The following is a 27532-nucleotide window of genomic DNA, read 5'->3' on the forward strand; positions in this document are numbered from 1 at the left end:
TGAAAGTAAAAACATTTGTATGAATTAGTCCAAAATTCGGAGAAAAAAAGTCAAAATTATTAGAAGAATTGTTCAAGATTGTGATAAAAACAATCAAACTTGGATAAAAGTTAAAAAAAAATAATAATAATTCTAACTTAGTCAAATATTTCGGTAAAAAAAGATAAAAAGTCAAAATTGTGATTTAAAACATGAAGTGTTTCCTAAGACAAAATTTGAAATCAAAAAGCTCAAAAGGTTTTACTTAAAAAAACAACAACTGTGTGTGTGTGTTGCATGTTGCATGTTGCGTGTTGCGTGTTCAGACCTGCAGCTGCATACAAACATGCAGGAATGTTTGAAGTGTTTTCAGAGAAGCTGCAGCTCCTTTAACTCGTCTCCTCTGACAACATGTTGGACTTTCTTCAACTTTGAATGTTTATATATTTATATTTCCACAAATTATCACTGTTGATACGATATTTTCTGTTTCTTCCATCAATCAGTTGTTTGGACTGAATGATGTGCAAGAAGGAGGAGGAGGAGAAGAGGGGGAGAGGAGGGAGAGAGGAGGGAGAGAGGAGGAGGAGAAGAGGAGAAGAGGAGGAGAGGAGGGAGAGAGGAGGGGAGAGGAGGAGGAGGAGATTTGTCAGCTTCCTGTGAGTCAGTGAAACCTTCATCCAGACTTCGTCCAGGTTTCCACGGTGAAATCCCAAATGTTCACGTACCTGTGGTCACTAAAACGTGAGGAACTCAGGTGTTGATGTTGATAAAGAGACGAACGTTGGAACACTTCCTCATGAAGGTTGTTGCTTCCTGCTGCTCCATGAACATGCAGGAATTATATATATTTGTAAATATAAATCAGGTAGAACTTATAATTAAAAACAGTTGTTCCTCAACATACCTGCCTGGAACATCCACGGTACTGTTGAGTCTCTCTGAAGCCTCACATCCCTGCTGGCTGACTGGGAAAGGAAAGGAAATGCTTTCAGAAGAAACACCAAACTATGCAGCTCATAATATGATACTCTGATAATAGAAACTTCAAAACACCTTCAAGTTGATTATCAAACACACATGATGCTAAATTCAATCTACGACAGAGAAATACACGTTAAATAAATGACTCTTTCACTCCATGAATGCTTTGAGTTCCAGAAAGAGGAAATTCATCTCTAAGATAATAATAATGTCATTTTACGTGAATAATAAAGTGTCGTAGAAATACGTTTTCTGTCATTCAAACAGTTGTGAGTGTGCTAATGTTATCTAGAAAGCTCCTTTTAGTAAATAAGTGTATTAAAACTAGTGTAGTAAAGTAAGCAGCTTACTGGATAACAAGCCATCAGCAGCAGAGCAGTGACTGTCTGACATCAGGGCGGCTAACATGAGCTCAGGACAAATGATAGCTGGCTTCAACTGGAGTTCACCAATTCATGGTGAAACTAAAGGAGCTTTAAGATCATCATGATTTTAAGATCTGGAACTGACGTGACACAAAACTCACATGACCTCAGAGGTGGTTGAATCTCCATCTTCTGCTCTTTTTAAATCCCTCCATTGAACTTGTTGTTCTCGGCTCCACGAACACGACTCAGAGAATTCTTTGGGACCGACTGAAAATGGCCGCCCTCCTCCACCACGGTGAGGGTCCATGTGAGCCGCTGCCCGCTGCTCTCCGACACGTTAGCTCTTAATCCGACATGAAGGATGACGCTGTCAGTCGGAGATCATCGATGAACCGTTCAAACATCACGTTAGTAAACTGGTGAAAGTTTCTAGTGAAGTTTGAAGTGATGGTGAAACATCAGTCCCGATGTGTTCCTCTCGCTGCCGAACTTCGTCTGAAAAACGGGGATTTTCTAACTTCTTCCTTCGTCGGTAAAACACAGTTTAATTTCATTTGACCGAAACACCATCTGAATCTGTCCTGACCTCAACTGTCACTCGGCGTGTGTTCAGTCCGTCACATGTTCTGATTTAAAGCAGGAAATATCTATTTTTCTGTCTGCTTTGATGAACTGAATCCACCTAACAGCTGATAACAACTAAAGTTTTATAGAAATACAACTTCCAAAGGTTTTCCTGCGCGCGCTCCTGTCGTTAGCCCCGCCCCTCTAAGAACCCGGTAGGTTACCAAGAAGGTCTCTCTGCTTGTCCTGATTGGCTGGCAACAGATTGACACCTGACCAACCAATACGGTGAGGACACGAGAGGTTCAAGGGCAACTCAAAACTGTAGGACACTTCAGGACTTTTCCAAACTACACTTCTCTGCTTATGAACACAAATGCAAATTCACTGTTACAGAATTACAAAGAAACACATGTAAACAAATTAGCAGGACGCTGCAAGTGTTTATGGACATATTTGAAACATGCAGAAGGAAGTTAAATACTGCAGGTATTTGAGTGAAACTCCACCTTTATTTTCTAATGAATGAGGGATTATTTTCAGATGGACCTCCAGAAAACTAATAAGAAGGAGTGACTTTAACTAACAACACCGAGATAACTCCTTAGAAAACTTTTTTTGAATTTCATGAGAAGTTGAATGGGAGTCTATGGAGCCGGAGGCTTTTTAGAGACAACCTCTAGTGGGACTAGTCACTAGTCTCCGTCACGTGTTCTGATTTAAAGCAGGAAATAGGTTTTTCTGGCTGCTTTCAACGAACTGAATCCACCTGCCGCGGACCTCAGTGTCCGTGGAACAGCTGATATAAAACTAAAGTTTGATAGAAATTAAAGTTGTTCTGATGAATCTTTACTGCGCCGAGTTCACCACAACACTCGGTATATTTTAACAGTATTTAAAGATCTCCAGTTTTCTACGTGATTCTGCTGAAATGCAAAGAGACTTTAAATTCGCTGAGTTTTAAAGGGAGTCTGGTGTGGTTGAACTGGGCTCGGTGCCAGTCCTGTGGTGGAGATAAACCACACTTTCCAATGCTTCCAGGCACACATTGAATACTATTTAACAGAACAGTTCAGATCTGCTCCCCTCACATCAATCAATCAATCAATCAGTCCAGAAGTCAACATGAATGATCAATAATATTTGCTCCATTTTGTTTTTGTTCAGATTCAAAAGAGATTTCTGTGAAATCTCCCACAAAACATGAAATGAGCATCAGTGACTTTAAGAGTGACTTCAGATCACATCTGCTTCTGTTCCAGATGTTTCCCCAGATGGGTCCGTTGGCATCATCAGTAAACATTTTTTTTTTTATTTGATTTTATACACTTTATTAATCCCCTAGGGGAAATGTCTTCGCTACAGCAGGGGGGCTCTCAGGGGGGAGCTGCTGCAGCAGGCTGCCACTAGCGCAGCGCCAGGTAACCTGACCTGAGGTGCATGTTTTTGGATGATGGGAGGAAGCCGGAGAGAACCCACGCAAGCACAGGGAGAACATGCAAACTCCACACAGAAAGGCCCAGGACCGGATTCGAACCCGGAACCTTTTTGCTGTGAGGCAACAATGCTAACCACTGCACCACCGTGCCGCCCAGCTGAAATGAAAGTATTCATGAGTTTAAACCCTGAAAGGATTCATCATGTGTTTGATTGTAAAATGTGTTTTGATGTTGGAGGTGATTTTGTATATTAGAGGTGATTGATCTTCAGTGTTTATGGACAGATACATGTTTGAAACGTGCAGAAGGAAGTTAAATACTGCAGGTACCTGAGTAAACACATGTTTACACAGATGTTTCAGGTGTTCTGGATGAACGTTTGGGATGAACCAGGCGGCAACCAACAGTGACGTCGCCCGTTGGTTTGTGAACGGCCGTGATGAAGCTTCGAGTTTGGATTCTTGACGTCGCCATCATCCAAGTTCGAAGAAGTTTGGAGCAGGAAGTGACCATATTTGGACGAGCTGGGGGAGGAGTGAGTGGTGGATCTGACAGATCTGATTGGAAACCCGACGATACTACGGCCTGTCAATCAAACAGACACGCCACCAAAATCCACAGATTTTTGAAGATTATTTTTTAATTATTGATGGGATCATTTTTAGAAGAAGGAATGACTTTAACTAACAACACCGAGATAACTCCTTAGAAAACATTGATTGAATTTCACGAGAAGTTGAATGGCAGTCTATGGAGCCGGAGGCTTTTTAGAGACAACCTCTACTGGGACTAGAAGGTACCTTATCAGTAAGGTACTATAAGTAAGGTACTGTAATTATTTGTAAGGTACAGTCAGAACTACTAGAACCTCACAATCCACCATGAACTGCTTGAAGAAACACCAGCTCAGGCTGTTGGAGTGGCCCTCAGGGGCCCCTGACCTGAACATCACTGAACATCTGTGGGGAGATCTGAAACCTGCTGCAAGATGGCCTGAAAATGTCTCCGAACTCAAGGGGGACAAACTTTTACACCTCATAAATCCTGTTGAAATGTTTTCTGTCTTTCAGTTGATGAAATGAAACGTGACCGTACTTAGATATTTGAAGAAAAGCTCATTTAATGTCTGTTTGCTGTAGAGGTTGTGTTTAAGATGTTGTTTGAACCAACTATGTCCAATCCTCTGTAATATCACTGAAAGGTTCAATTATTGTAAATAATTCACATTTCTATCAGCTGACAATAATTGTTGAACTTAACCTGTTTCTGCTGAATCTACAGTTTGTTTCCAGCTGAAAGAAGTTGTTCATGAATGAAAACTAAAGTCTGTATCAAACAAATGCAGCTTTTAGAATTATTGACAATTTATCAGCTCCAAATATGTGAAATTAGAAGTTTATAAGAGCTTCTGTTGGTTTGTTACCAATAAAAGTAAAAAGTCTACTTTTTAGTACTTCATTTTTTTGATATTTTAACCACGATTTACAAAACATGAGAGATCCCCAGTATTACCATCTTTACACTATTGTTTTACACGTACTCATGTTTTCCAACTGACTTGTAAAACAAAATTAACACATAAAATAACAAAAATCTCATTTTACATGAGTATTAAACTGTTGTAGAAATACATTTTCTGTCATTCAAACAGTTTTGAGTGTGCTAATGTCATCTAGAAAGCTGCTTTTAGTAAATAAGTGGATTAAAACTAGTGTAGTAAAGTAAACAGCTTACTGGATAACAACCTGAACCTCGACGGATAAAGATTTGTTTCACTACAGCAACATTATAGATACAGGAAAAGCAATCAAACAACAGAGAAAAAATATTAAATACTAAACATAAAAATGCACAATATATACAATAAAATAGAATAATATTAATTAAATTAAAACTAACTGAACAATAGTACGAGGATATAAACAAACAACCAACGGTGTTATTGTTGTGAGATTGATTTGGCCAGAGGTGAGTTATTGTACAGTCTTATTGCATATTTGCACTTATTGAAAGTAGCAGGAAGTGTCCAGGGACCGTGAAGAAGGAGAGCCGAGCTGGTAGCAGAAATGAAAAGGAGCCTGAGGTGGAAAGAGGAGGACGAAGGAAAACCACAGACTGATTAGAAAACTGTTCTCTGGGTTTGAAAAGTGAAGCCATGAAGTGTAAAACCTCTACGGGCCACTAGGGGCTCCAAAAACCACCTGTCAACTTCCTCAAACTTTTATTTCCTTGTTCGGAGGAAGTCAGAGAGCTGAGAGACGTCTGAACTCGTCCTGCTGTCCGCTCCATGTTTCTTCTTTCTCTGCTCGGTTTCCATCTTAAAGCTGCTGATGAACTTCTTCACTCGCCGGCTTCACGACGATTATTTCCTCCATCAGAAGGTAACAAACAGTTTCCATCTTCATCTGATAGGTTTTTGACATGGAACCGGTCCGATCAATAAAAATGACGTCGCTGTCTGTCAGATCAACGCTGACTCTTCTGAAGCAGCTCCTGAACTTTTAAACCCAGCTCAGTTTTCCTGAACTCGTTCTGTGTTTTCTGTTGCGACCGCATGAAGAGTCGACATGTTCAGTAACTTTGAAACCGTCGATCATTTTAACGGCCCGTGTGATTCAGTTAGTGGGGAGCGTTCACTGTCCGGTCTGACGTTGTTCACAGCTGGACTGGTTGGTTATTAACAGGTAATAAAGTCATCAAATATGTGACAGTCAGTCAGAGATCTTTGAAAATGTTCACAGTGAGGAGGAAACAGAAACACGTTCAATTCTCTTTCTGGAATAACGGAGCATGTTTTTCACATCATGTCTGCATCATGTGTTCAGAAACATGTTTTATATTCTCACTGTCTCACTGATGAATGTTTTGCTGTAGATGATGTGGGATTCATAAAAAAACAACAAGGTTCAAAGTTCTTTTATTGCAGCTATAAAATGATAAAACCTTCTGTGATAACATCGTTATCATCCATCAATGATTAAACAGCAAAGACATCAAATACGACACGACTACAGAAACAGTTTAAAAAGATGTTTTTCACTGAGGTCATATTTCAACATCAGCGACTCTTAGAAACTACAGCTGTGTTGAATGTTTTCATGGATCTGTTCAGACTCTCTCAGCTCTTTGTTGAGCTTCAACACAGATGGAGGCGTCGCTGAAAAACAGCCTCAGCTCCTCCAAATGGAGCAGATTTTACAAGTCAAAGAAAATATGAACTTTTAGAGAAAAGTTACAGCCTGTTTAGGTTTAATACTTTTTCAGACTCTCTGTTCTTTCCTTCTTTCATGTAGCAGATAGAAATATTCACATTTATCTTTGGACTCTGAGATATTTTATTTTCTTGTGATCTGAGTTGAACTCTGGTTTTCTGTCATCTTGAAGTTTCCAGACTTTGACAGTGAGGTTCTGAGAGGATGACGAAGACGTCAGACTGATGATGAAGCAGAATCAGCAGCAGCTTCTCTCTCTGTGTTTCCTCTGCAGGTGAAGGTAGAACGACTCTGTGACGGGATCTGAATTCACCTGGTGAGGATTTCATTCACTTCTGCCTGAATTCATCACATCACCTCCTTTAAACAAGTGAAATATAACTTTTAGCAGGTAGATCAGAAAAACACACCTGGACAGAAATGAAGAGAGTTCATGTTGTTTCCTAACATCCATCCTCAGTGGAAATCTGAACAGGATGTGAACTGTATTTACTTTGGCGCCCTCTGGTGGTGGAATCCAGAGTGACACTGTTGTAGTGTGAATGTTGTTGTACGTACTGAGCAGGTTGTTGTGTTTGTGTGGAGCTGTGGGCTCTGCTATGGATCAGTGGAAGGACAGAGAGGACGGAGTCCGTCCCTCTAAAACCACTCTGTGTGGGGAACATGAGAGCCGGACCGAAGCTCAGAGGTGAGACGACCGTCTCTAACTGTCCACGACTCTTCTCCACGTCACAGCTCAGCACTCACATCACTGCACCATCATTATTCTCACTCAGAGCTCTGTGTGTTCTGTTGAAGAACAAAGCAGCAGCTCAGACATGCTGGACCTGGACCTGGACCTGGACCTGGACCTGGACATGGACCTGGACATGGACATGGACCTTTACATGCACCCAGCTGTGTGTCCATGAAGAGTGACCGGTCTGTGGGAAGATTTATTGACTTCAAAGATGGACACCAGTCTGTTAAACAAAGGTAAAAATGTTTAAAGTTTGTCTTTTGGTTTCAAACCCTCCTGATGTCATAACGTCTTTGTGTTGAACTTATTATTCACCTCGATAGAAGATTGGAGACATCTGGAGAGACAGTTGGCAGCTTGGACAGATGATCTCAGGCGGTTGAATCTGTATGTTCGTTGAAAGGAACCAAACTGTCTTCACACAGAGACTCAGAAGGAAATCTGTTCAGGGAGCTGGAGAGGAGGAAGAGTTGTCTGTAACAAGTAACCCTGCATGACGTGGTCCTACAGTCAGAAACCTCAGAGCAGGCCATCATGTTTGAGCTGACAGTGAAGATCAAATTAAAGAGGCCCACAAGAAGAAAATGGTCAAAGATCACAGGGGTGGGATCACCTCAGCTCAGAGGATCAAAGGACGTCAGACTCAGATTCTTTAGTCTCTTTAGTTCAGCAATGCCAGTTTGTTGGAACTGCAGGTTCATGGAAACACACTGGATGTATTCATGTTTCTGTTAGCGTCCAACAAAACACACAATCTGCAGGGTTAAAACTGAAAGCTACACATCTCTGTTTCCATCAGGATCCTTCAGCAGGAACCAGATTCTCCTGAACCCAGCTGTGTGTCCATGAAGAGTGACTGGTCTATGGGGGAACCTATTACCTTCAAAGATGGACACCAGTCTGTTGAACAAAGGTAATAATGTGAAATGTTTGTCATTTAGTATCAAACCCTCCTGATGTCATAATGTCTGAACTCAGTCTGCTGGTCCAGTGGTGCTGAACCCAACCTCCATGCGACATTGAAGAGAGGTGTCAGCCAAGACAGCCACAAATGTTCAAAGCCTTTTGCATCTCAGGACTGATCCGAGTCGATGACGTTCCAATAACTAAACTCCAGACATCACCATTATTGACAGGCCGAGCTTTGAGTGAGTTTTTTTTTTAATCATAAAGCAGCAACAGAGAATCTCCTGCACATCACCTGCAGGGTTTAAACCCACTGAATCCAAAGGTTGATAAAAGTCTGAAGATCAAAGGTAAGAATGAGAAATACTGGCGTCTGACTGGATTAGTGATTTAAAATGGATGTTTTGTCTTCCTGTTCAGCTTCTGTCAGGTGTTGGTTGTCTTGGTAACTAAAAACATGAAGTCTCTTTACTTTATGTTTCTGGATTAATTCTGACCAAACATCTTGTGTTTTGATGTTGACTTTACAGAGTTGATCAGCAGGACTCAGACGTTCCTGAAACAAACCTGGACTCCATATTTCTGGTGTGTAAACACACAAACTAAAGAGTGAATTACCAAAACTCACATTCTCCCTGCTGCACTCTGTAAACCAGCAGGATTTCAGTCCATGTTTAAAATGATCTGATACGTTCTGTGTATTAAAGTTAATATATTTCTCTGTTTCAGCTGCTGGAGGAGAACATGATCAGCTTTGTAAAGAACGAGCTGAAGAAGATGAAGAAAATTCTGAGTCCAGATTACCCAGAATGCTTAGAGAGTGAGGATGAGGAGGTGTTGGAGGGTGAGGATGAAGAGCAGAGGAGGAGCAGAGAGTCATTTCTGAAGATCACACTACACTTCCTGAGGAGACTGAAGCAGGAGGAGCTGGCTGACCGTCTGCAGAGCAGTAAGAGGATTTTAACAGCTGGAACATGATGGAAAGAGGAAACATGGGAGAAACTTAGATTTCCAAACTCTGCTGTTAATATGATGCAAACATCTTCATCACATCTGTGAATTCTTCTGGACTGAAAACAATCAGAAACTGTTTGTCCACAACTGATGTGCAGAATTGATTTCATGGAGACAAAATATTTAAAATGTTAAAAAGTTTATCTTCAGGTTTACTGAGACATTCACTGTTTGTTTGCTTGTTTTTTTAGGAACTGTTGCTGCAGAGTGTCGACAACATCTTCAATCAAACCTGAGGAAGAAGTTCCAGAGTGTGTTTGAGGGGATTTCTAAAGCAGGAAACCGAACCCTTCTGAATGAGATGTACACAGAGCTGTACATCACAGAGGGAGGGACTGCAGAGGTCAATGATCAACATGAGGTCAGACAGATTGAAACAACATCCAGGAAACCAGACAGACCAGAAACAACCATCAGACAAGAAGACATCTTTAAAGGCTCACCTGGAAGACATGAACCAATCAGAACAGTGCTGACAAAGGGAGTGGCTGGCATCGGGAAGACAGTGTTAACACAGAAGTTCACTCTGGACTGGGCTGAAGACAAAACCAACCAGAACATCCAGTTCATGTTTCCGTTCACTTTCAGAGAGCTGAATGTGCTGAAAGAGAGAAAGTTCAGTTTGGTGGAACTGGTTCATCTCTTCTTCACTGAAACCAAAGCAGCAGGAATCTGCATCTTTGAACACTTCCAGGTTGTGTTCATCTTTGACGGTCTGGATGAGTGTCGACTTCCTCTGGACTTCCACAACAATGAGATCCTGACTGATGTTACAGAGTCCACCTCAGTGGATGTGCTGCTGACCAACCTCATCAGGGGGAAACTGCTTCCCTCTGCTCGCCTCTGGATAACCACACGACCTGCAGCGGCCAATCAGATCCCTGCCGAGTGTGTCGGCATGGTGACAGAGGTCAGAGGGTTCACTGACCCGCAGAAGGAGGAGTACTTCAGGAGGAGGTTCAGAGATGAGGAGCAGGCCAGCAGCATCATCTCCCACATCAAGACATCCAGAAGCCTCCACATCATGTGCCACATCCCGGTCTTCTGCTGGATCACTGCTACAGTTCTGGAGGACGTGTTGAAAAGAAGAGACGGAGGAGAGGTGCCCAAGACCCTGACGGAGATGTTCATCCTCTTCCTAGTGGTTCAGGCCAAAGTGAAGCAGGTCAAGTATGATGGAGGAGCTGAGACAGATCCACACTGGAATGAAAAGAGCAGGAAGATGATGGAGTCTCTGGGAAAACTGGCTTTTGATCAGCTGCAGAAAGGAAACCTGATCTTCTATGAATCCGACCTGACAGAGTGTGGCATCGATATCAGAGCAGCCTCAGTGTACTCAGGAGTGTTCACCCAGATCTTTAAAGAGGAGAGCGGGCTGTACCAGGACAAGGTGTTCTGCTTCGTCCATCTGAGCGTTCAGGAGTTTCTGGCTGCTCTTCACGTCCATCTGACCTTCATCAACTCTGCTGTCAACCTGCTGAAGGAACAAAGAGAAGAGAAACCTGATCCAACACTTTTCTACCAGACTGCTGTGGACGAGGCCTTAAAGAGTCCAAATGGACACCTGGACTTGTTCCTCCGCTTCCTTCTGGGTCTTTCACTGCAGACCAATCAGACTCTCCTACGAGGCCTGCTGACACAGACAGGAAGTAGCTCAGAGACCAATCAGGAAACAGTCCAGTACATCAAGGAGAAGATCAGTGAGAATCTGTCTGCAGAGAGAAGCATCAATCTGTTCCACTGTCTGAATGAACTGAATGATGGTTCTCTAGTGGAGGAGATCCAACAGTCCCTGAAATCAGGACGTCTCTCCAGAGATAAACTGTCTCCTGCTCAGTGGTCAGCTCTGGTCTTCATCTTACTGTCATCAGAAGAACATCTGGATGTGTTTGACCTGAAAAAATACTTTGCTTCAGAGGAGGCTCTTCTGAGGCTGCTGCCAGTGGTCAAAGCCTCCAACAAAGCTCTGTACGAGGATTTATCAACCATTTCAAACATGTTTAATTTTGTAAATAACAAATAAAACAGTTTGTGTTCATTGTTAAATCTTCTCCAGGCTGACTGGCTGTAACCTGTCAGAGAGAAGCTGTGAAGCTCTGTCCTCAGTTCTCAGCTCCCAGTCCTCCTGTCTGAGAGAACTGGACCTGAGTAACAACGACCTGCTGGATTCAGGAGTGAAGCTGCTGTCTGCTGGTCTGGAGAGTCCTCACTGTAAACTGGAGACTCTCAGGTCAGGAAATATCTGGTTGTTGATCAGTTAAATTATCTTTTAGTTCATGTTGGTGCAGATGTTCAACATCTGTAGAATTTTCCTTCTTGTTTCTGGAGTTGATGATATTTTTCTGACTCCAGTCTGTCAGGTTGTCTGATCTCAGAGGAAGGCTGTGCTTCTCTGGCCTCAGCTCTGAGCTCCAACCCCTCCCATCTGAGAGAGCTGGACCTGAGCTACAATCATCCAGGAGACACAGGAGTGAAGATGCTGTCTGCTGGTCTGGAGGCTCCTCACTGGAGACTGGACACTCTCAGGTATGGACAGACAACCAGAGCTCACACAGTGCATGTTTGTCTCATTGATTTGACTTCATGTGTTGTTGCTCAGGTCCATCATCATGAAGGATGACTTGTTTCTCTTGTTTCTGTTCAGAGGAGTGAGGAGGTCTGAGTTAGGAAACATGTGGATCCTCAGAAGTCTTTTATCAAATGGAAACAGCTGTTCATTAGAAACATTGTGAAGTTGGTGTCAAATCCTTCTCATCTTGAACCATGTTATCAGCCTGGCTGTAGGGACGACAGTGTTCATCAGTCGATCACCACTTTGGTCCAAACTGATTCATCTCAACAACTAATAAACATAATGAGATGAACTTCTGTTCACACAAATTTTAGAAGTTCAGGACTCAAAGTTCGGCCTCAGTCTTCACTCTGAAATACAGTCGTTTTTATATGAAGTTCTAAAATCAAGTCAGTTTTATTTTTCAGTCCAGAATTACAACTTTTCCTCCCAGAGCTTCAGTCTCTACAGCTGACTCCCTCCATCATTACACCCTCGATTCTGAACATGTAAATTACACAAACCAACTGAATGTGGTGGTTGGACTGATCTGTGAACAGTCTGAAAACAGTTCAGCTGTTCATGTGAATGTTGGTCAAACTGTTCATTTTAAGGGACAACATGCAGAGACCAATATTTCACATGTGGGAGGACATCAATAAAAACAGAGCAGATCAGTGGAGACTGAGCTCTCTGATTATTTCTACATATCTTCTTCTTCAGGTGTTTTCCTCACAGACAGCAGTGAAACCATCAGAGAGACAGTTGACACTGATGAGTTTCAGCCTGTTTCTGTGTCTCACTGACAAACTGAGGAACTCTGCTTCATGTTGAACAGCAGTTAGGACTCCTGTTGGATAGAAAATCATTGTGACTGTTTCTTCCTCCAGGGTGGACCATGGTGGAGAGCAGAGGTTAAAACCTGGTCTGAGGAAGTGTAAGTTTGACTGATACACGTTACATTACATTTCATTTAGCTGACGCTTTTGTCCAAAGCGACTCACAATAAGTGCTTTTCAACCATGATGGTACAAAACCAGAACAAGAAGAATCAAGAAAATACAATTTCTTCTAGAAAGCTGAACTACAAGTACAAAAAGTAAGTTCCATTTTAATCTACTAAAGTTCTCCTATTCAAGATAAAGTCTGAAGAGGTGTGTTTTTAGTTTGTGGTGGAAGATGTTCAGAGTTTCTGCTGTCCTGATGTTGTTGGGGAGCTCATTCCACCATTTAGGAGCCAGGACATCAAACAGTCGTGATTTTGTAGAGTGTTTAGCTCAGTGAGGAGCAACAAGCTGATTGGCCGATGCAGAGCGGAGTGAACGGGCTGGGATGTAAGGTTGGACCATGTCCTGGATGTAGACTGGACCTGATCTGTTCACAGCACGGTACGAAGTACCAATGTTTGGAAATGGATGCGGGCGTTTACTGGTAACCAGTGAAGGGAGCAGAGGAGGAGAAGAAGGAGAAGAGGAGGAGGTAGAGAGAAGGGGGAGAGGAGGGGAGGAGAAGGGGGAGAGGAGGGAGACAGGTGGGGGAGAGGAGGGGGAGAGGAGGGGGAGAGGAGGGGGAGGGAGAGTGGGGAGATAGGCGGTAGAGAGGAGGGAGAGAGGAGGGAGAGAGGAGGGAGAGAGGAGGGGGAGAGGAGGGAGAGAGGAGTGAGAGAGTAGGGGGAGAGGAGGAAGAGGGAGGAGGGGAGGGGAGGGGGAGGGAGAGGGGAGGAGGAGGGAGAGAAGAGGGGGAGAGGAGGAAGAGAGGAGGTGGAGAGGAGGGGGAGAGGAGGGAGAGAGGAGTGAGAGAGGAGGGGGACAGGAGGGAGACAGGTGAGGGAGAGGAGGTACGGAGGAGGAGGAGAGGAGGAGGAGAGGAGGAAGAGGGAGAGAGGAGGGAGACTGGAGGGTTAGAGGGGGAGGAGGGAGAGAGGAGTGAGAGAGGAGTGGAGGGAGAGAGGAGGGGGGAGAGGAGGAGGAAGAGAGAAGGGGGACAGGAGGGAGACAGGTGAGGGAGAGGAGGTACAGAGGAGGAGGATAGGAGGAAGAGGGAGAGAGGAGGGAGACAGGAGGGGGAGAGGCGGAGGAGATGAGGGAGACAGGAGGGGGAGAGGAGGGACAGAGTAGGGAGAGAGGAGGGGGGAGGAGTGGAGAGAGTGGGGATAGAGGAGGTGGAGAGGAGGGAGAGAGGAGGGAGAGAGTAGGGGGAGAGGAGGTAGAGAGGAGGGAGAGAGGAGGAAGAGAGGTGGGGGAGAGAAGGGGGTTAGGAGGGAGACAGGTGGGGGAGAGGAGGTACAGAGGACGAGGAGAGGAGGAGGAGAGGAGGAAGAGGGAGAGAGCAGGGAAACAGGAGGGGGAGAGGCGGAGGAGATGAGGGAGACAGGAGGGGGAGAGGAGGGACAGAGTAGGGGGAGAGGAGGGGGAGAGGAGGAAGAGAGGAGGTGGACAGGAGGGAGAGAAGAGGAAGAGAGGTGGGGGAGAGGAGTGAGAGAGTAGGGGGGAGGAGGTAGAGAGGAGGGAGAGAGGAAGAAGAGAGGTGGGGGAGAGCAGGGAGAGAGGAGTGAGAGAGTAGGGGGAGAAGAGGTAGAGAGGAGGGAGAGAGGAGGTGGAGAGGAGGGAGAGAGGAGGGAGAAAGGAGGAGGAGAGGAGGGAGAGAGGAGGGAGAGAGGAGGAAGAGAGGAGAGGGAGAGAGGAGTGAGAGAGGAGGGGAGAGAGGAGGAGGAGGGAGAGAGGAGGGGGAGAGGAGGGAGAGAGGAGGAGGAGGGAGAGAGGAGGGGGAGAGGAGGAGGAGAGGAGGGAGAGAGGAGGGGGAGAGGAGGGAGAGAGGAGGGGGAGAGGAGGTAGAGAGGAGGGAGAGAGAAGGGAGAGAGGAGGGGAGGGGGAGAGGAGGGAGAGAGGAGGAGGAGGGAGAGAGGAGCGGGAAAGAAGCGGGAGAGGAGGAGGAGAGGAGGAAGAGAGAAGGGGGACAGGAGGGAGACAGGTGAGGGAGAGGAGGTACAGAGGAGGTGGAGAGCAGGAAGAGGGAGAGAGGAGGGAGACTGGAGGGTTAGAGGGGGAGGAGGGAGAGAGGAGGGGGACAGGAGGAGGAAGAGAGAAGGGGGACAGGAGGGAGACAGGTGAGGGAGAGGAGGTACAGAGGAGGAGGAGGCGAGGAGGAAGAGGGAGAGAGGAGGGAGACAGGAGGGGGAGAAGGGGAGGAGAGGAGGGAGACAGGAGGGGGAGGAGTGGAGAGAGTGGGGAGAGAGGCGGTGGAGAGGAGGGAGAGAGGAGAGAGGAGGGGGAGAGGGGGAGGAGAGGAGGGAGACAGGAGGGGGAGGAGTGGGGAGAGAGGAGGTGGAGAGGAGGGAGAGAGTAGGGGGAGAGGAGGGAGAGAGGAGGAAGAGAGGTGGGGGAGAGAAGGGGGTTAGGAGGGAGACAGGTGGGGGAGAGGAGGTACAGAGGAGGAGGAGAGGAGGAAGAGGGAGAGAGGAGGGAAGCAGGAGGGGGAGAGGCGGAGGAGATGAGGGAGACAGGAGGGGGGAGGAGTGTAGAGAGGAGGAAGAGAGGAGGTAGAGAGGAGGGAGAAAGGAGGAGGAGAGGAAGTAGAGAGGAGGGAGAGAGGAGGAAGAGCGGAGAGAGAGAGGAGGGGGAGAGGAGGGAGAGAGGAGGGGGAGAGGAGGAGGAGAGGAGGAAGAGAGAAGGGAGAGGGAGAGAGGAGGAGGAGGAAGAGGAAGAGGAGGAAGAGAGGAGGAAGATAGGAGGGGGAGAGGAGGGAGAGAGGAGTGAGAGAGTAGGGGGAGAGGAGGTTGAGAGGAGGAAGAGAGGAGGGAGAGAGGAGGTTGAGAGGAGGTAGAGAGTAGGGAGAGAGGAGTGAGAGGAGGGGAGGGGGAGAGGAGGGAGAGAGGAGGAGGAGGGAGAGAGAAGGGGGAGAGGAGGGAGACAGGTGGGGGAGAGGAGGTGGAGAGGAGGAGGAGGGAGACAGGAGGGGAGAGGGGGAGGAGAGCATGGAGATAGGAGGGAGAGAGGAGGGGGAGAGGATGGAGACGGGAGAGGAGGAAGAGAGGAGGAGGGAGAGAGAAGGGGGAGAGGAGGAGGAGGAGACGAGGGAGAGAGGAGGAGGGGGAGAGGAGGGAGACAGGTGGGGGAGAGGAGGTGGAGGGGAGGAAGAGAGAGAGAGGAGGGAGACAGGAGGGGTGAGGAGTCGAGAGAGTGGAGAGAGAGGCGGTGGAGAGGAGGGAGAGAGGAGGAGGATAGGAGGTAGAGAGTAGGGAGACAGTAGGGGGGAGGAGTCGAGAGAGTGGGGAGAGAGGCGGTAGAGAGGAGGGAGAGAGGAGGAAGAGAGGAGGTAGAGAGGAGGGAGAGAGGAGGAAGAGAGGAGGGGGAGAGGAGGGACAGAAGGGGGAGAGGAGGTAGAGAGGAGGAAGAGAGGAGGAAGAGAGAAAGGGGAGAGGAGGTACAGAGGAGGAAGAGGGGGAGAAGAGGGAGAGAGGAGGAGGGGGAGCGGCGAGAGGAGGAGGAGGAGAGGAGGAGGAGGGAGACAACTTAGTCCTTAATAGAATTGGAATAAAAGACCATCAGTTTAACTCTAAACTTGTTCTCTTTGACTCTCAGTTACTTGAGTGAAAACAAGAATCCAATCACAAACAATTCCAGCTACCAAAAACCATCCAAGCTTTATCAGTCAAGATATCCTAAAACAGCAGATGCAATAATAAACTTGATCAGAGAAGTGTATTTAAAGATTCTACTTTGTCTTAGTTCAAGTGATCCAGCTGGATGTCGTCCCCCAAAAGTCAAAGCCTGACAAAAAGTATCATCATTAAACTTTCTATGAACGAACAACAAGTCAGGAAGTAAAGAAAGAAAAAAGCCATCAGATGTGTCAGATGATAAACTGCAGCTGTGTCGTGTCTTTTTCTCTCCATCAGATTTCTGTGAACTTGAACTGGACACAAACTCAGTAAACAGAGAACTCAAACTGTCTGACAACAACAGGAAGGTGACGAAGGTGGAAGAAGATCAGTCATATCCTGATCATCCAGACAGATTTAACTACTGGTGGCAGCTGCTGTGTAGAACTGGTCTGACTGGTCGCTGTTACTGGGAGGTCGAGAGGAGAGGAGATGTTGATATAGCAGTGAGTTACAGAGGAATCAGAAGGAGAGGAGACAGTAATGACTGCAGGTTTGGAGGGAACGATCAGTCCTGGAGTCTGATCTGTTGTGATGGTGGTCGTTACTCTGTCTGGCACAATAACACAATAACATCCTCCTCATCCTCCTCCTCCTCCTCCTCCTCCTCCAACAGAGTAGCAGTGTATGTGGACTGTCCTGCTGGCACTCTGTCCTTCTACAGAATCTCCTCTGACACTCTGATCCACCTCCACACCTTCAACACCACATTCACTGAACCTCTGTATCCTGGATTTATGTTCTGGTCAGATGGTTCCTCAGTGTCTCTGTGTTCTCTGTAGGAGGAAGAGTCTGTGGAAGTGACAGCAGCTTTAAATGTTGATGGTGGATGAAGTTTCTCTTTGGTTCACCGTTGAATCACTGATTGTGATGTCACAATATGTTTTGTGTCAGAAGTAGTGAAATGATGTCCTCACCTCTGAACTTTGACCTTCACTTCCATGTGGACAGGTGAAGGTCAAACTGAGCTCTTTGGCTGATAAACATCAGCAGATTCTGGAAACCTGCTGCAAGACGGCCTGAAAATAACTTTTACACTCGTCATGAATCCTGTTGAAATGTTTTCTGTGTTTGAGTTGATGAAATAAAACGTGAATATTTGAATAAAGTTTCATTTAAAGTGTGTTTTCTGCCGGGTTGTTTAATATGTTGTTAGAACAAACTGAGTCCACCCCTGTGTGATCTCCCTGAAAGGTTCTGCTTCTGTTCTGCTTCTTAATGTGAGAAAACCAACAACGACGTCACCCGTCGGTTTGTGAACGGATGTTTTAAACCCTCCGTTATGACATTCAGCCGTCGACATCTCCGCCAGAAATGACCATATTTGGACGAGCTGGGGAGGAGGGAGGGGTCTAACGGAGACGGAGGACACTATGCCCCGCCCACCGATACAGGAAACATGACTTCCTCCCAGGCCTGTCAATCAAACATACACGCCCCCAAACATAACAATGTTCAAGGTGTGAACTACTGCCCGTTCTGTCATCATCACCTACGACTCCACGTCATCACTTGAGTATCAATGTCGTCGTCTCCGTCCCGTCGTCAGCACCGACTGTTTCCTGGGCAACGATATCTGGCCTCAACTTCCTGTTTACGGCCTACAAGTGTGAATCATCCAGAAAGTTTTGTCACGATGTGAACGAACCAAACCGTGGTTCAGTTTGATCCGGACGGAAACGTTCTCTTTTAGTCAGATCAGATTCTGGTACTTTGGTCCGAGGCTCCTTTCACACAATTCACAATTCAGTTTATTTTAATTTAAAAAATCAAGTAAAACGTTCGATATAAAGATAGAAATGCTCTATAATTAAAATCCACTAATTAAAGTCAAATCAAAATGACACTTTTATAGACACATATTTTCTTATCTGTCAGCTTTTTGTAATTTTTCTTTTCTTTTTTTCAGAACTTTATTGAACAAGATGTAAGTTTACAAACAGTGTAGATTAACACTCATTATTTCGTACAGAAAAGGCAGCAATGTGGAGATAACCGGACAGTAAATAACAAACAACAAAAGGAACAAAGAAAATACAAATGAAGAAACATACATCGATTTAAATACAGAAATTCCCTCGATGCAAAAGTAGTTTTGTTTTGTGTTTGCGCCCCACGGTAGACGTCACGCGTTGGGGGCGTGGCTTTACGACACTCTGAAACGCTATTGGCTGAGCGTTAAATTTGAAACGTAACGGGAGCAGCGAGCAGCAGCTCGGAGGACGGAAACACCACAAACGATGGAACTTATCAGCAGAAAACGGATTTGTTCATCCAGTCGTCCCGATAAGAGTTTCATATATCCACAGCAGAGGAGTTAAATTACTTGTTTTGTTCAGACGTCTTAAAAACTCTTCAAATGGACATCGCTGCGTATTTACAGGAAGTCACGCGGACGTTAGCCGGTGTTAGCTGACTGCTAACGTGTTGCTGTGTTATGAGCACTTTATAAAAGATTTAACTTTTATAAAATGGCCTTAACGTTCCTTCATTTTCATGGATTTCTCCGACTTTATTTTTGTAGGTGTTTTGAAGACAGTTTGTCCTCGTACACGGGAGACGACCCACTGGATCCGTGGGACAAGTGAGTAACGGGATTGTTTTTAAATGAGGAAACGTTCGTCTCTTTATTGTCTGTAACGGAGAGAATTAGAGAAAACACACTTTAACAGCAAAAACAATACAAATGCACATCTGAAATCACACCAGGCATCACTTCAAACTATGGACATAAGAGACATTTGCATTAAAAGCTTGAGTTGTCATGAATACAGACTCAGCTCCGAGTATGAAGGTATCAGCTGTGCATCTGTTATATTTCTTTAAGAAGTGTTTAAAGAAGTCTTCCTCTTGTGTTCCAGTTTTTATTGACCTTTAAAAGCTTCTTTTTTTGACCTTCCTGTGATTATCCGGTTCCTACCTCAGATCCATTTGTTTCATGATCTTATTTTTTTAGCTTCATGTCTCCCAACCTGGATGTTTTGTTATATTGTGTGATTGACAGCTCAGTGTCCCCCCTCCTCCCCCCATCAGGTTGGTGGAGTACCTGGAGCAGATGCGACCGGCGGAGGGCGGCGGGATGTCGCTGGTGTTGGACAGCCTCGTCCAGAGATTTCTGAACGTGGAGCGATACGCCAACGACGTCAGATACGTGAACTACTGCATCAAATGCGTGAGTCCGGACTTCAAACACGACGACGGCGTGAAGCGGTCACGCCTTTTTCCTTCTTCACGCTTCTCTTCCCGCGTCTTCGGCAGGCGAGGCACCGGTCCGACCCCGTCGCCCCGTACGGCCACGTTTTCGGCCGCGGCGTCGGCGGCGGGACGGCCGCCCCGTACGCGGCCCGGGCCCGGCGGCCGGAGCTCCGGGGGACGGACGAGCAGGCGGACGCCGTGGACCAGAAAGCGGTGGAGAACCGGGCCCGGCCGGCCGACGCCGTCCTGCACGAGTACAGGTAAACCAGATGTTTTGGAGGTGTCCGATTCAGCGCTTCAAACTGTAGAACGACGTGTCACCGACAGGACCTTTTTAAATCCTGCAGGCGGTTTCAGACCAGAACCAGGATCCCGGCGCCGGCCTCAGGTGGGACTTCTGGTTCTCCTCCGTTGGTTTCTTTTTAAAAGTCCCGTCTGCCGTCTTGACTTTTATTTCGTGAAAGCGGGTCGGACCGCGCTGCAGAACTCCCACTTGACCGATCAGATGTCCTCCGACGGACAGGCTCAGAGCGTGGTGGGTGTGCGTCTCCGTGGTAACGGTTTAATAACACCACGTTATCCTGTGTTTTAGTTTTTTAAACCTCGCTAACACCCTCTGTGCTCTCTGTCCCAGCCGTCTGTGGAGTGCCCGTTAAAAATGTCTCTGAACAGGACGACCGTGACGTAAGTGGACGGTTTCAGTTTTAGGATCTTTTTTTTAGATTGTATCGTGTTGTTTTTAATTAGTTGACTCAAATAACTCCAGGATGTCTCATCCACGGTCTCCTCCGCAGAGTGTCCCGCTCGGAGACGTCGGGGACGATCCCGTCCGGCCGGAGCTCCGGGGTTCAGAACGTGTCCGAGTACCTGGAGGACGAACTCGTCTGCGAAGGATCCCAACTTTGTTTCGAGGAGGTCCGAGCTCAGAAATACTTCCGTAAACTCCAGGAGAGACGGGAGGAGGAGGAGGAGGAGGAGGAGGAGGAGCTGAAGGAAACCGGTGAGTCAGCGCTTTCTCAATCTACCGTTTAAAAAGAAAAACCTTCATTAAGTGAGATTATGACGTGGTTTTTGGTTTGGCTTGAAGCAGAGAAGGAGCAGAAGGAGCAGAAGGAGCAGAAGGAGCAGAGGGAGGGAGTCCGCAGCCTGACAGGTCTGATGGAGATAATGAACCAGGATCTGGGGTGTTTCGGTGTTTCAGGACCGGCTGAGTCTCAGGAGGTGAAACTTCAAACTCCTTCAATGCTGCATTAACAGTTAAATATAAAAACTACAACAGAGTAAAAAGTAAAGAGACAATTAAATATTTATTCAATCAAAGGCTGCTTTTAAACATCTGAAACCTGGTATGTCTGGTTCTTCAACATTTAAGCAGGAAACTCATCTCATGAGAAAACATCCTTTTCCTTGTTTTTTTCAGCTCTGTGCAGCAGAACCAGCCACCAGTGGGAACCCGGATCCTTCCCAGCATGCCTCTGGGTGTCCCCGACCCTCCGACCGCCTGAGCAGCAGGAACTCTCTGGGCCTGAGGTTGCACACCGAGCCGGCCTTCATCCACGAGGCCGCCGAACCTCCTCCTCCTCCTCCTCCTCCTCCTCAGCAGACAGACGCTCTGCGCTCTGAGATTTCCCATCATGCCTCTGTGCCGGCAGATGCGGAGCCGCCGCTCCACCAACCCGCCGATGTTCCCCACCAGGACGCCGGAGAACCGGAGGAGGCCGACGGCACGCAGCAGTGAGTCGAGTCCTCCTGCAGCGCGTCGGCCATCTGAGAATCTTTTCTTTCTTCATCTTGTTTTTGTTTTTTGTTTCTCAGAGACGTCGGTGAACCGCCAGCAGAGCAGAAACTGGACGGGAAGTAAACCGCCCGTTCACCAGCAAGCTCCTCCCCCTTTCTGTCCCTCTCAGCTTCCTGTGACCGTCCCCACACCTCCCTCTCTCTCTCTGCGTCTCCCTCAGTGTCTCCCGGCGGGACGTCCGACCTGTCTCACGTCACTCCCAACACCTGGCTGGGCTTCGTTCAGGCCACGCCCTCCAGGGTGCCGTCGCCCACCGTCAACAGGAGGGAGGCGCTGGGTGAGCACAACCGTCGGATGGGGAGGGGGGAGGAGGTGAAACTCAGGTAAAACTCCTCAGATTACATCTCAGTGTTGCTATGGAAACGTAAATAGAGCTAACCCTACTTTTACTGTGAATTCACCGCAGCTCTCCGAGCGCACCGTTTCTAGTTGACGTAGTTTGTCCGGCGCCATCGAACCGTCTCCGTGTCGTCTCTCAGGTGTGATCAGGGACACGTTCGCGGCCCCGACGTTCCTCCGAGACCCGTTCGGCGACGCCTCGGCGCTCCACGCCGCCGAGCGGGAGTTGGACGCCGGCGGCCCGACGAACGGTAAATACGCAGCGAACTGTGTTTGTTTACATGAAGAACATTTCTACAAGTGGAATCTGTCACCTGTGTTGAACATCAACTTCTGAACTATTAAATATGATTATTATTGTCAGTATTCACCTCAACTGAAGCCAGTTTCCTGCTGACCTTCATCCTCCTTTATGATTGACAGGAGGCCCCTCCTCGTGCATCAGCCCCCCTCCGCTGCCCCGTTCACCATCTTCCAGGACAACAACCACAAACAAAACGGAAGGTAAACAAAACAACAACTCAATCACATGTTTTGGTCAGACTGACTTTTTGTCAGTGCGAGCTCCGTTTCCACGGCAACACACGGGGTTTGACTAAGAAGTGGAAAACAATCGGCAGACTCTCATGGTTTTACTTCGTGGTTTCTGCTCGCCACCTCCTCCGTCACCTCCTCCATCACCGTGGTGCAGCCTCCTCCGCCCGCCGTGCTGTCCTTCAGAGACCAGACGCTCTGTCCGCCGACTCCTCCGGGACCTCCGCGGCCTCGGCTCGACCCGGCAGCGAACCTTTTCAGATCACGGAGGAACCGGACGAACCCGCCTACGACGTTCCCATGAGCCCCGAGTGCGCGCTCAAACCGGACTGGCTGTCCGTCAGGAGCCCCGAGGCCGCGGTGGAGCCGGACCCGGACGCCTTCGTGAGTCCCCGTCGTCCCGGACGCGCCGTCCACCCGGAACCGAGACGTCCCCGTGAGTCCGGAGCAGCCGCGGCTCTGCGCCGACGAGCCCGTGATGAGTCCGCACGGAGAGCCGAGCGCCGACGTGTCCATGAACGCGGCGACGGCAGCCGTCCACCTGGTGTCGGATCCGTGGGACGACCAGCTGATCTCCGGCCTGCTGGCCTCGCTGACTCCGCCCCTCTCCGCCCACCCCTGCTGCGTCAGCTGGAGGTGTGGCGTCCCCAGCTTCTCCCCCGGGAGGACCCTCAGCATGGGTAAGAAGGACAGCTGCTGCTTCACATCTCTTATTTATTATTTACTTATATCTGTGAAGTGGGAGGAGTCAAAGCACAGTTAGCTTAGCTTAGCATCAAGCCTGATAAATACACTTTACCGATCTTGAGCAATTAACATATTTTGTTTGTTTAGTCTGTATGAAATCACACGTATGATTAGGATTCAATTAAATTCACAATAATTCGTTTGACAGTGAGTTTTAGGTTTTTTAGGTGGCTGCAATAAATAGTTATATTTAATTTCCTATCAACTACGTATGTCAGCTATCAAAAACAAATGAAAAACTAGTTTTAAAAAGGAAATTTATATTAAAAAAATCCGATCACCGGTGCTTTTATTTAAACAAAAAATACTTTTGATCTCTTTTTGTTTATTTTGGAAGTTTTATTTTGTACATTTTGACCAAATCTATGCTGATGATGATTAATTCTCCTTTATTATCATTTTATTCTTGTGTCTGCATGTCAGTCATATAACAGTCAATAACTCACACTGATGGTTTTTTTTCCACTCGTTGGAGGTGAAGTTATTAAAGCTGCCACTAGATGGCGTGTTCTTTAAACGTTTTGCCCTCCGACAGGAACGTCGTCCCTCCGAGTCGACGGCGTTCTCGGCGAAGGTGCGTTCGCGACCGTTTACCAGGCGACGAACCCGGTGACCTCGGAGAAGGTGGTTTTAAAGGTGAGACGTCATCTCCACGATTCGCTCTCTTTTCACAAAACTCCTCAACGGATGTGATTCTTTCTTTTTAGTGACCGCAACATTAGTTTTTTTAGGAGATCTGCAGAACTTGAAAACTTTCCTGCAGAAACAAAACAAATAAATGCCCCAGAAAGGGTTAAAAATTCTTAAATTAAATTCTTTTAAATGTCCTGAATATAGTTGAATGCACCATTTGGACACATAAAAAAACAGTAAAGCTAAATCATAGCTGAATCATTTTCTTTTACAGAATGAAAGCCAGTATTTTGAGTCCCTGAACCTAATTTAAACTCCTTTTAAAGGATTTAATAAAGTTGCAGCGCCCCCCAGTGGTCCATTGGTATGAAACAATGTTGGTTTTTTAATATGTTGTATGTTTTTTTTTGTCTAAATCTCAGAGATTTGACTTTTCCTGTGAAACATGTCCAAACAGTCACAGTTCAGTTTATTGGATCTGAGTGACGTTGGACAGAAAGACTCTTGACGTCCAACGTGTCTCCCTGCAGGTCCAGAAGCCGGCCAACCCGTGGGAGTTTTACATCCACACGCAGCCGGACGCCCGGCTGCAGCCCGCCGTCCGTCACCTGTACGGCCGCGTCAGCTCCGCCCACCTCTTCCACGACGGCAGCGTGCCGGTCGGCGAGCTGCACGACTACGGCACCCTGCTGGTCCGCTGGTTTATAACCGCTCCTTCACGCCCAGAGAGTCTCTGCTCCTTTTTCCACGTGTGAAGTTTGATTCTTTCTTTTTTTCACCTCCACCTTCAGAAGGCGGTGAACGTCTACAAATCCCTGAGCGACGAGGCGATGCCTCCGCCGCTCGTCCTGTACTTCAGCGTCTGCATCCTGCGCACGTTGGAGCGGCCGCACGCCGCCCGCATCGTCCACGCCGACGTCAAACCCGACAACTTCCTGCTGGGAGAGCGGTACGCCCGCGACACCGTCGATTCTACCGACGTGGACGCGTTGACTTTGGAAGGAAACGTCTTCGTGTGTTTGTTTTATTTTTTCAAAGCTGCCGCTGTGTTTTTTTGGAGGTTCCTGGAGAACAGCTGCTTCGACCCGGACGGCGTGGACCACGGCCTCGTCCTCATCGACCTCGGACAGAGCATCGACATGCGGCTTTTCCCAGAAGGCACGGCGTTCACCGCCCGCTGTTTGACGTCGGGCTTCCAGTGCACCGAGATGCTCAGCGGGAAGCCGTGGAGCTACCAGGTGAGGACGCGCTGCCGCGGTTTGTCTTTCACACGTCTCTCCGTTTTCCTGCATCTTCACCTCGTGTGTTTTCCAGACCGACTACTTCGGGCTCGCCGGGACGGTCCACCGCATGCTGTTCGGGACGTACATGCAGGTGACGAACGACGGCGGCGTGTGGAAGACGAACGGCGTCTTCAGGAGGTAACGTCCGTCTCTGGTCCGTCTCTGGTCCGTCTCCGCAGAGTCGTTTTGTCCGATTAATTTGTATTACTTTTAGAAACACCAATATTGTGACAACAATACGAGTCCAGTTTGAATCGGACCGGGACCAGAGGTCGTCTGACCGGGTGGAAGCTAACCGGGACTCTTCTCGTCCTCCGGGAACCCTCACGGCGACCTCTGGCTGGACTTCTTCCACGTCCTGCTCAACGTGCCGGACGGCGGCTCGGCGCCGAGCCTGCGGAGCCTCCGGTGCCGGCTGGCGTCGGTCCTGCAGCAGAACTACAGCAGCAAGCTGCCGGCGCTGCTCAGACGTCTGGTGGTGCTGCTGCTGGAGAGCCGCAAGGCGCCGCGGAGATGACGGGAAACCCAACCACAGAAACGGGTTTCAGAGAGAGAGAGAAGGGTTGAAGGTCAAAGGTCACCGCAGGAGCAGCGCTTGTTTGGACATATAAAAGAATGAAGTCATTTTTATGTACTTTACTTTGGAAATTGAATTTTCTCGGCTTTCAAATTGTAAAAACTAGAGTTTGATTTTGTTTGTTTTAAAGAATAAATGTGTTGAGGTGCAGATTGTCTTCTCTTCATCTTCAGCTGCTCTTCTAAACTTCCCTTCTGATTTCTGTTTTTATGGAAATGAGTTTTGATATTTTCTTCCGTCACGTCATATTTTCTGCTTTTCGCCTTCAGAGAATCGGACGAGTCGAGCGGAGCTTTGTTCGGCTGTCGGACATTATTAGTAGTCAGAAGATCAATAAGAGAGAAGTCAAAACTATTTGAAGAATTATGTCAAAATTGTGATTAAAAAAAAATAATAAAATGTAATTATGCGATGAAAGTAAAAACATTTGTATGAATTAGTCCAAAATTCGGAGAAAAAAACTCAAAATTATTAGAAGAATTGTTCAAGATTGTGATAAAAACAATCAAACTTGGATAAAAGATAAAAAAAAAAAAATAATTCTAACTTAGTCAAATATTTAGGTAAAAAAAGATAAAAAGTCAAAATTGTGATTTAAAACATGAAGTGTTTCCGAAGACAAAATTTGAAATCAAAAAGCTCAAAAGGTTTTACTTTAAAAAACAACAACTGTGTGTGTGTGTGTGTGTGTGTGTGTGTGTTGCGTGTTGCATGTTGTGTGTTGTGTGTTGCGTGTTCAGACCTGCAGCTGCATACAAACATGCAGGAATGTTTGAAGTGTTTTCAGAGAAGCTGCAGCTCCTTTAACTCGTCTCCTCTGACAACATGTTGGACTTTCTTCAACTTTGAATGTTTATATATTTATATTTCCACAAATTATCACTGTTGATACGATATTTTCTGTTTCTTCCATCAATCAGTTGTTTGGACTGAATGATGTGCAAGAAGGAGGAGGAGAAGAGGGGGAGAGGAGGGAGAGAGGAGGAGAGGAGGGAGATAGGAGGGAGAGAGGAGGAGGAAAGGAGGGAGAGAGGAGGAGAAGAAGAGGGAGAGAGGAGGAGGAAAGGAGGGAGAGAGGAGGAGAAGAAGAGGGAGAGAGGAGGTGGAGGAAGAGAGGAGGGAGAGGGAGAGGAGAGTAAGAGGAGGGGGAGAGGAGAGAGAGAGGAGGGAGATAGGAGGGAGAGAGGAGGGAGAGAGGAGGAGGAAAGGAGGGAGAGAGGAGGGAGATAGGGGAGAGAGGAGAGGAGGGAGAGGAGGAGGAGGAAGAGGAGGGGGAGAGGAGGGAGAGAGGAGGAGAAAAGGAGGGAGAGAGGAGGGAGATAGGAGGGAGAGAGGAGGAGGAAAGGAGGGAGAGAGGAGGGAGATAGGGGAGAGAGGAGGGGGAGGAAGAGAGGAGGGAGAGGAAGAGGAGGGGGAGAGGAGGGATAGAGGAGGGGGATAAGAGAAGGAGAGGAGAGAGAGGAGGAAGAAAGGAGGGAGAGAGGAGGGAGAGAGGAGGGGGATAGGAGAAGGAGAGGAGAGAAGGAGGAGAGGAGGGAGAGAGGAGGGGGATAGGAGAAGGAGAGGAGAGGAGGGAGAGGAGGAGGAGGAAGAGGAGGGGGAGAGGAGGGAGAGAGGAGGAGAAAAGGAGGGAGAGAGGAGGAGAAAAGGAGGGAGAGAGGAGGAGAAAAGGAGGGAGAGAGGAGGAGAAGAAGAGGGAGAGAGGAGGTGGATAGGAGAGAAGGGGGAGAGGATTGAGAGAGGAGGGAGCTAAGAGCGGGAGAGGGGGAGGGTAGGAGGAGGAGGAGATTTGTCAGCTTCCTGTGAGTCAGTGAAACCTTCATCCAGACTTCGTCCAGGTTTCCACGGTGAAATCCCAAATGTTCACGTACCTGTGGTCACTAAAACGTGAGGAACTCAGGTGTTGATGTTGATAAAGAGACGAACGTTGGAACACTTCCTCATGAAGGTTGTTGCTTCCTGCTGCTCCATGAACATGCAGGAATTATATATATTTGTAAATATAAATCA

At 47.2% G+C, this 27532-nt stretch overlaps 1 protein-coding gene, 1 long non-coding RNA gene and 1 pseudogene across 2 annotated transcripts; 2 read left to right on the forward strand and 1 right to left on the reverse strand.

Moving 5' to 3' along the window:
- Window positions 1-284: 284 nt before the first annotated feature.
- LOC138212210 (uncharacterized) lies at window positions 285-2013 on the reverse strand. The gene is made up of 4 exons (XR_011179410.1): window positions 1490-2013; window positions 887-947; window positions 708-798; window positions 285-494 (listed from the first exon to the last, which is right to left on the reverse strand). It is a non-coding gene; the product is annotated as an uncharacterized lncRNA (long non-coding RNA).
- A 5407-nt stretch (window positions 2014-7420) lies between these two features.
- LOC138212233 (mitotic checkpoint serine/threonine-protein kinase BUB1-like) lies at window positions 7421-25720 on the forward strand. The gene is given in 21 exon segments (XM_069172536.1): window positions 7421-7521; window positions 18941-19000; window positions 19450-19588; window positions 19675-19871; window positions 19959-19999; window positions 20076-20146; window positions 20246-20295; window positions 20406-20611; window positions 20699-20764; window positions 21570-21732; window positions 21894-21999; window positions 22172-22252; window positions 22440-22515; window positions 22518-22684; window positions 22686-22962; window positions 23565-23665; window positions 24193-24354; window positions 24454-24611; window positions 24723-24900; window positions 24977-25083; window positions 25160-25720. Coding segments are annotated over 21 exon segments (2871 nt in total). The 5' UTR covers window positions 7421-7453; the 3' UTR covers window positions 25557-25720.
- Window positions 7820-17539, forward strand: LOC138212214 (NLR family CARD domain-containing protein 3-like; annotated as a pseudogene).
- Window positions 25721-27532: the final 1812 nt, after the last annotated feature.

The sequence above is a fragment of the Embiotoca jacksoni genome, unplaced genomic scaffold (genome assembly GCF_022577435.1).
Source record: "Embiotoca jacksoni isolate LCO1_2020_lvr unplaced genomic scaffold, fEmbJac1.0.p SCAF_54, whole genome shotgun sequence".
In the NCBI taxonomy this organism is placed as follows: domain Eukaryota; kingdom Metazoa; phylum Chordata; class Actinopteri; family Embiotocidae; genus Embiotoca; species Embiotoca jacksoni.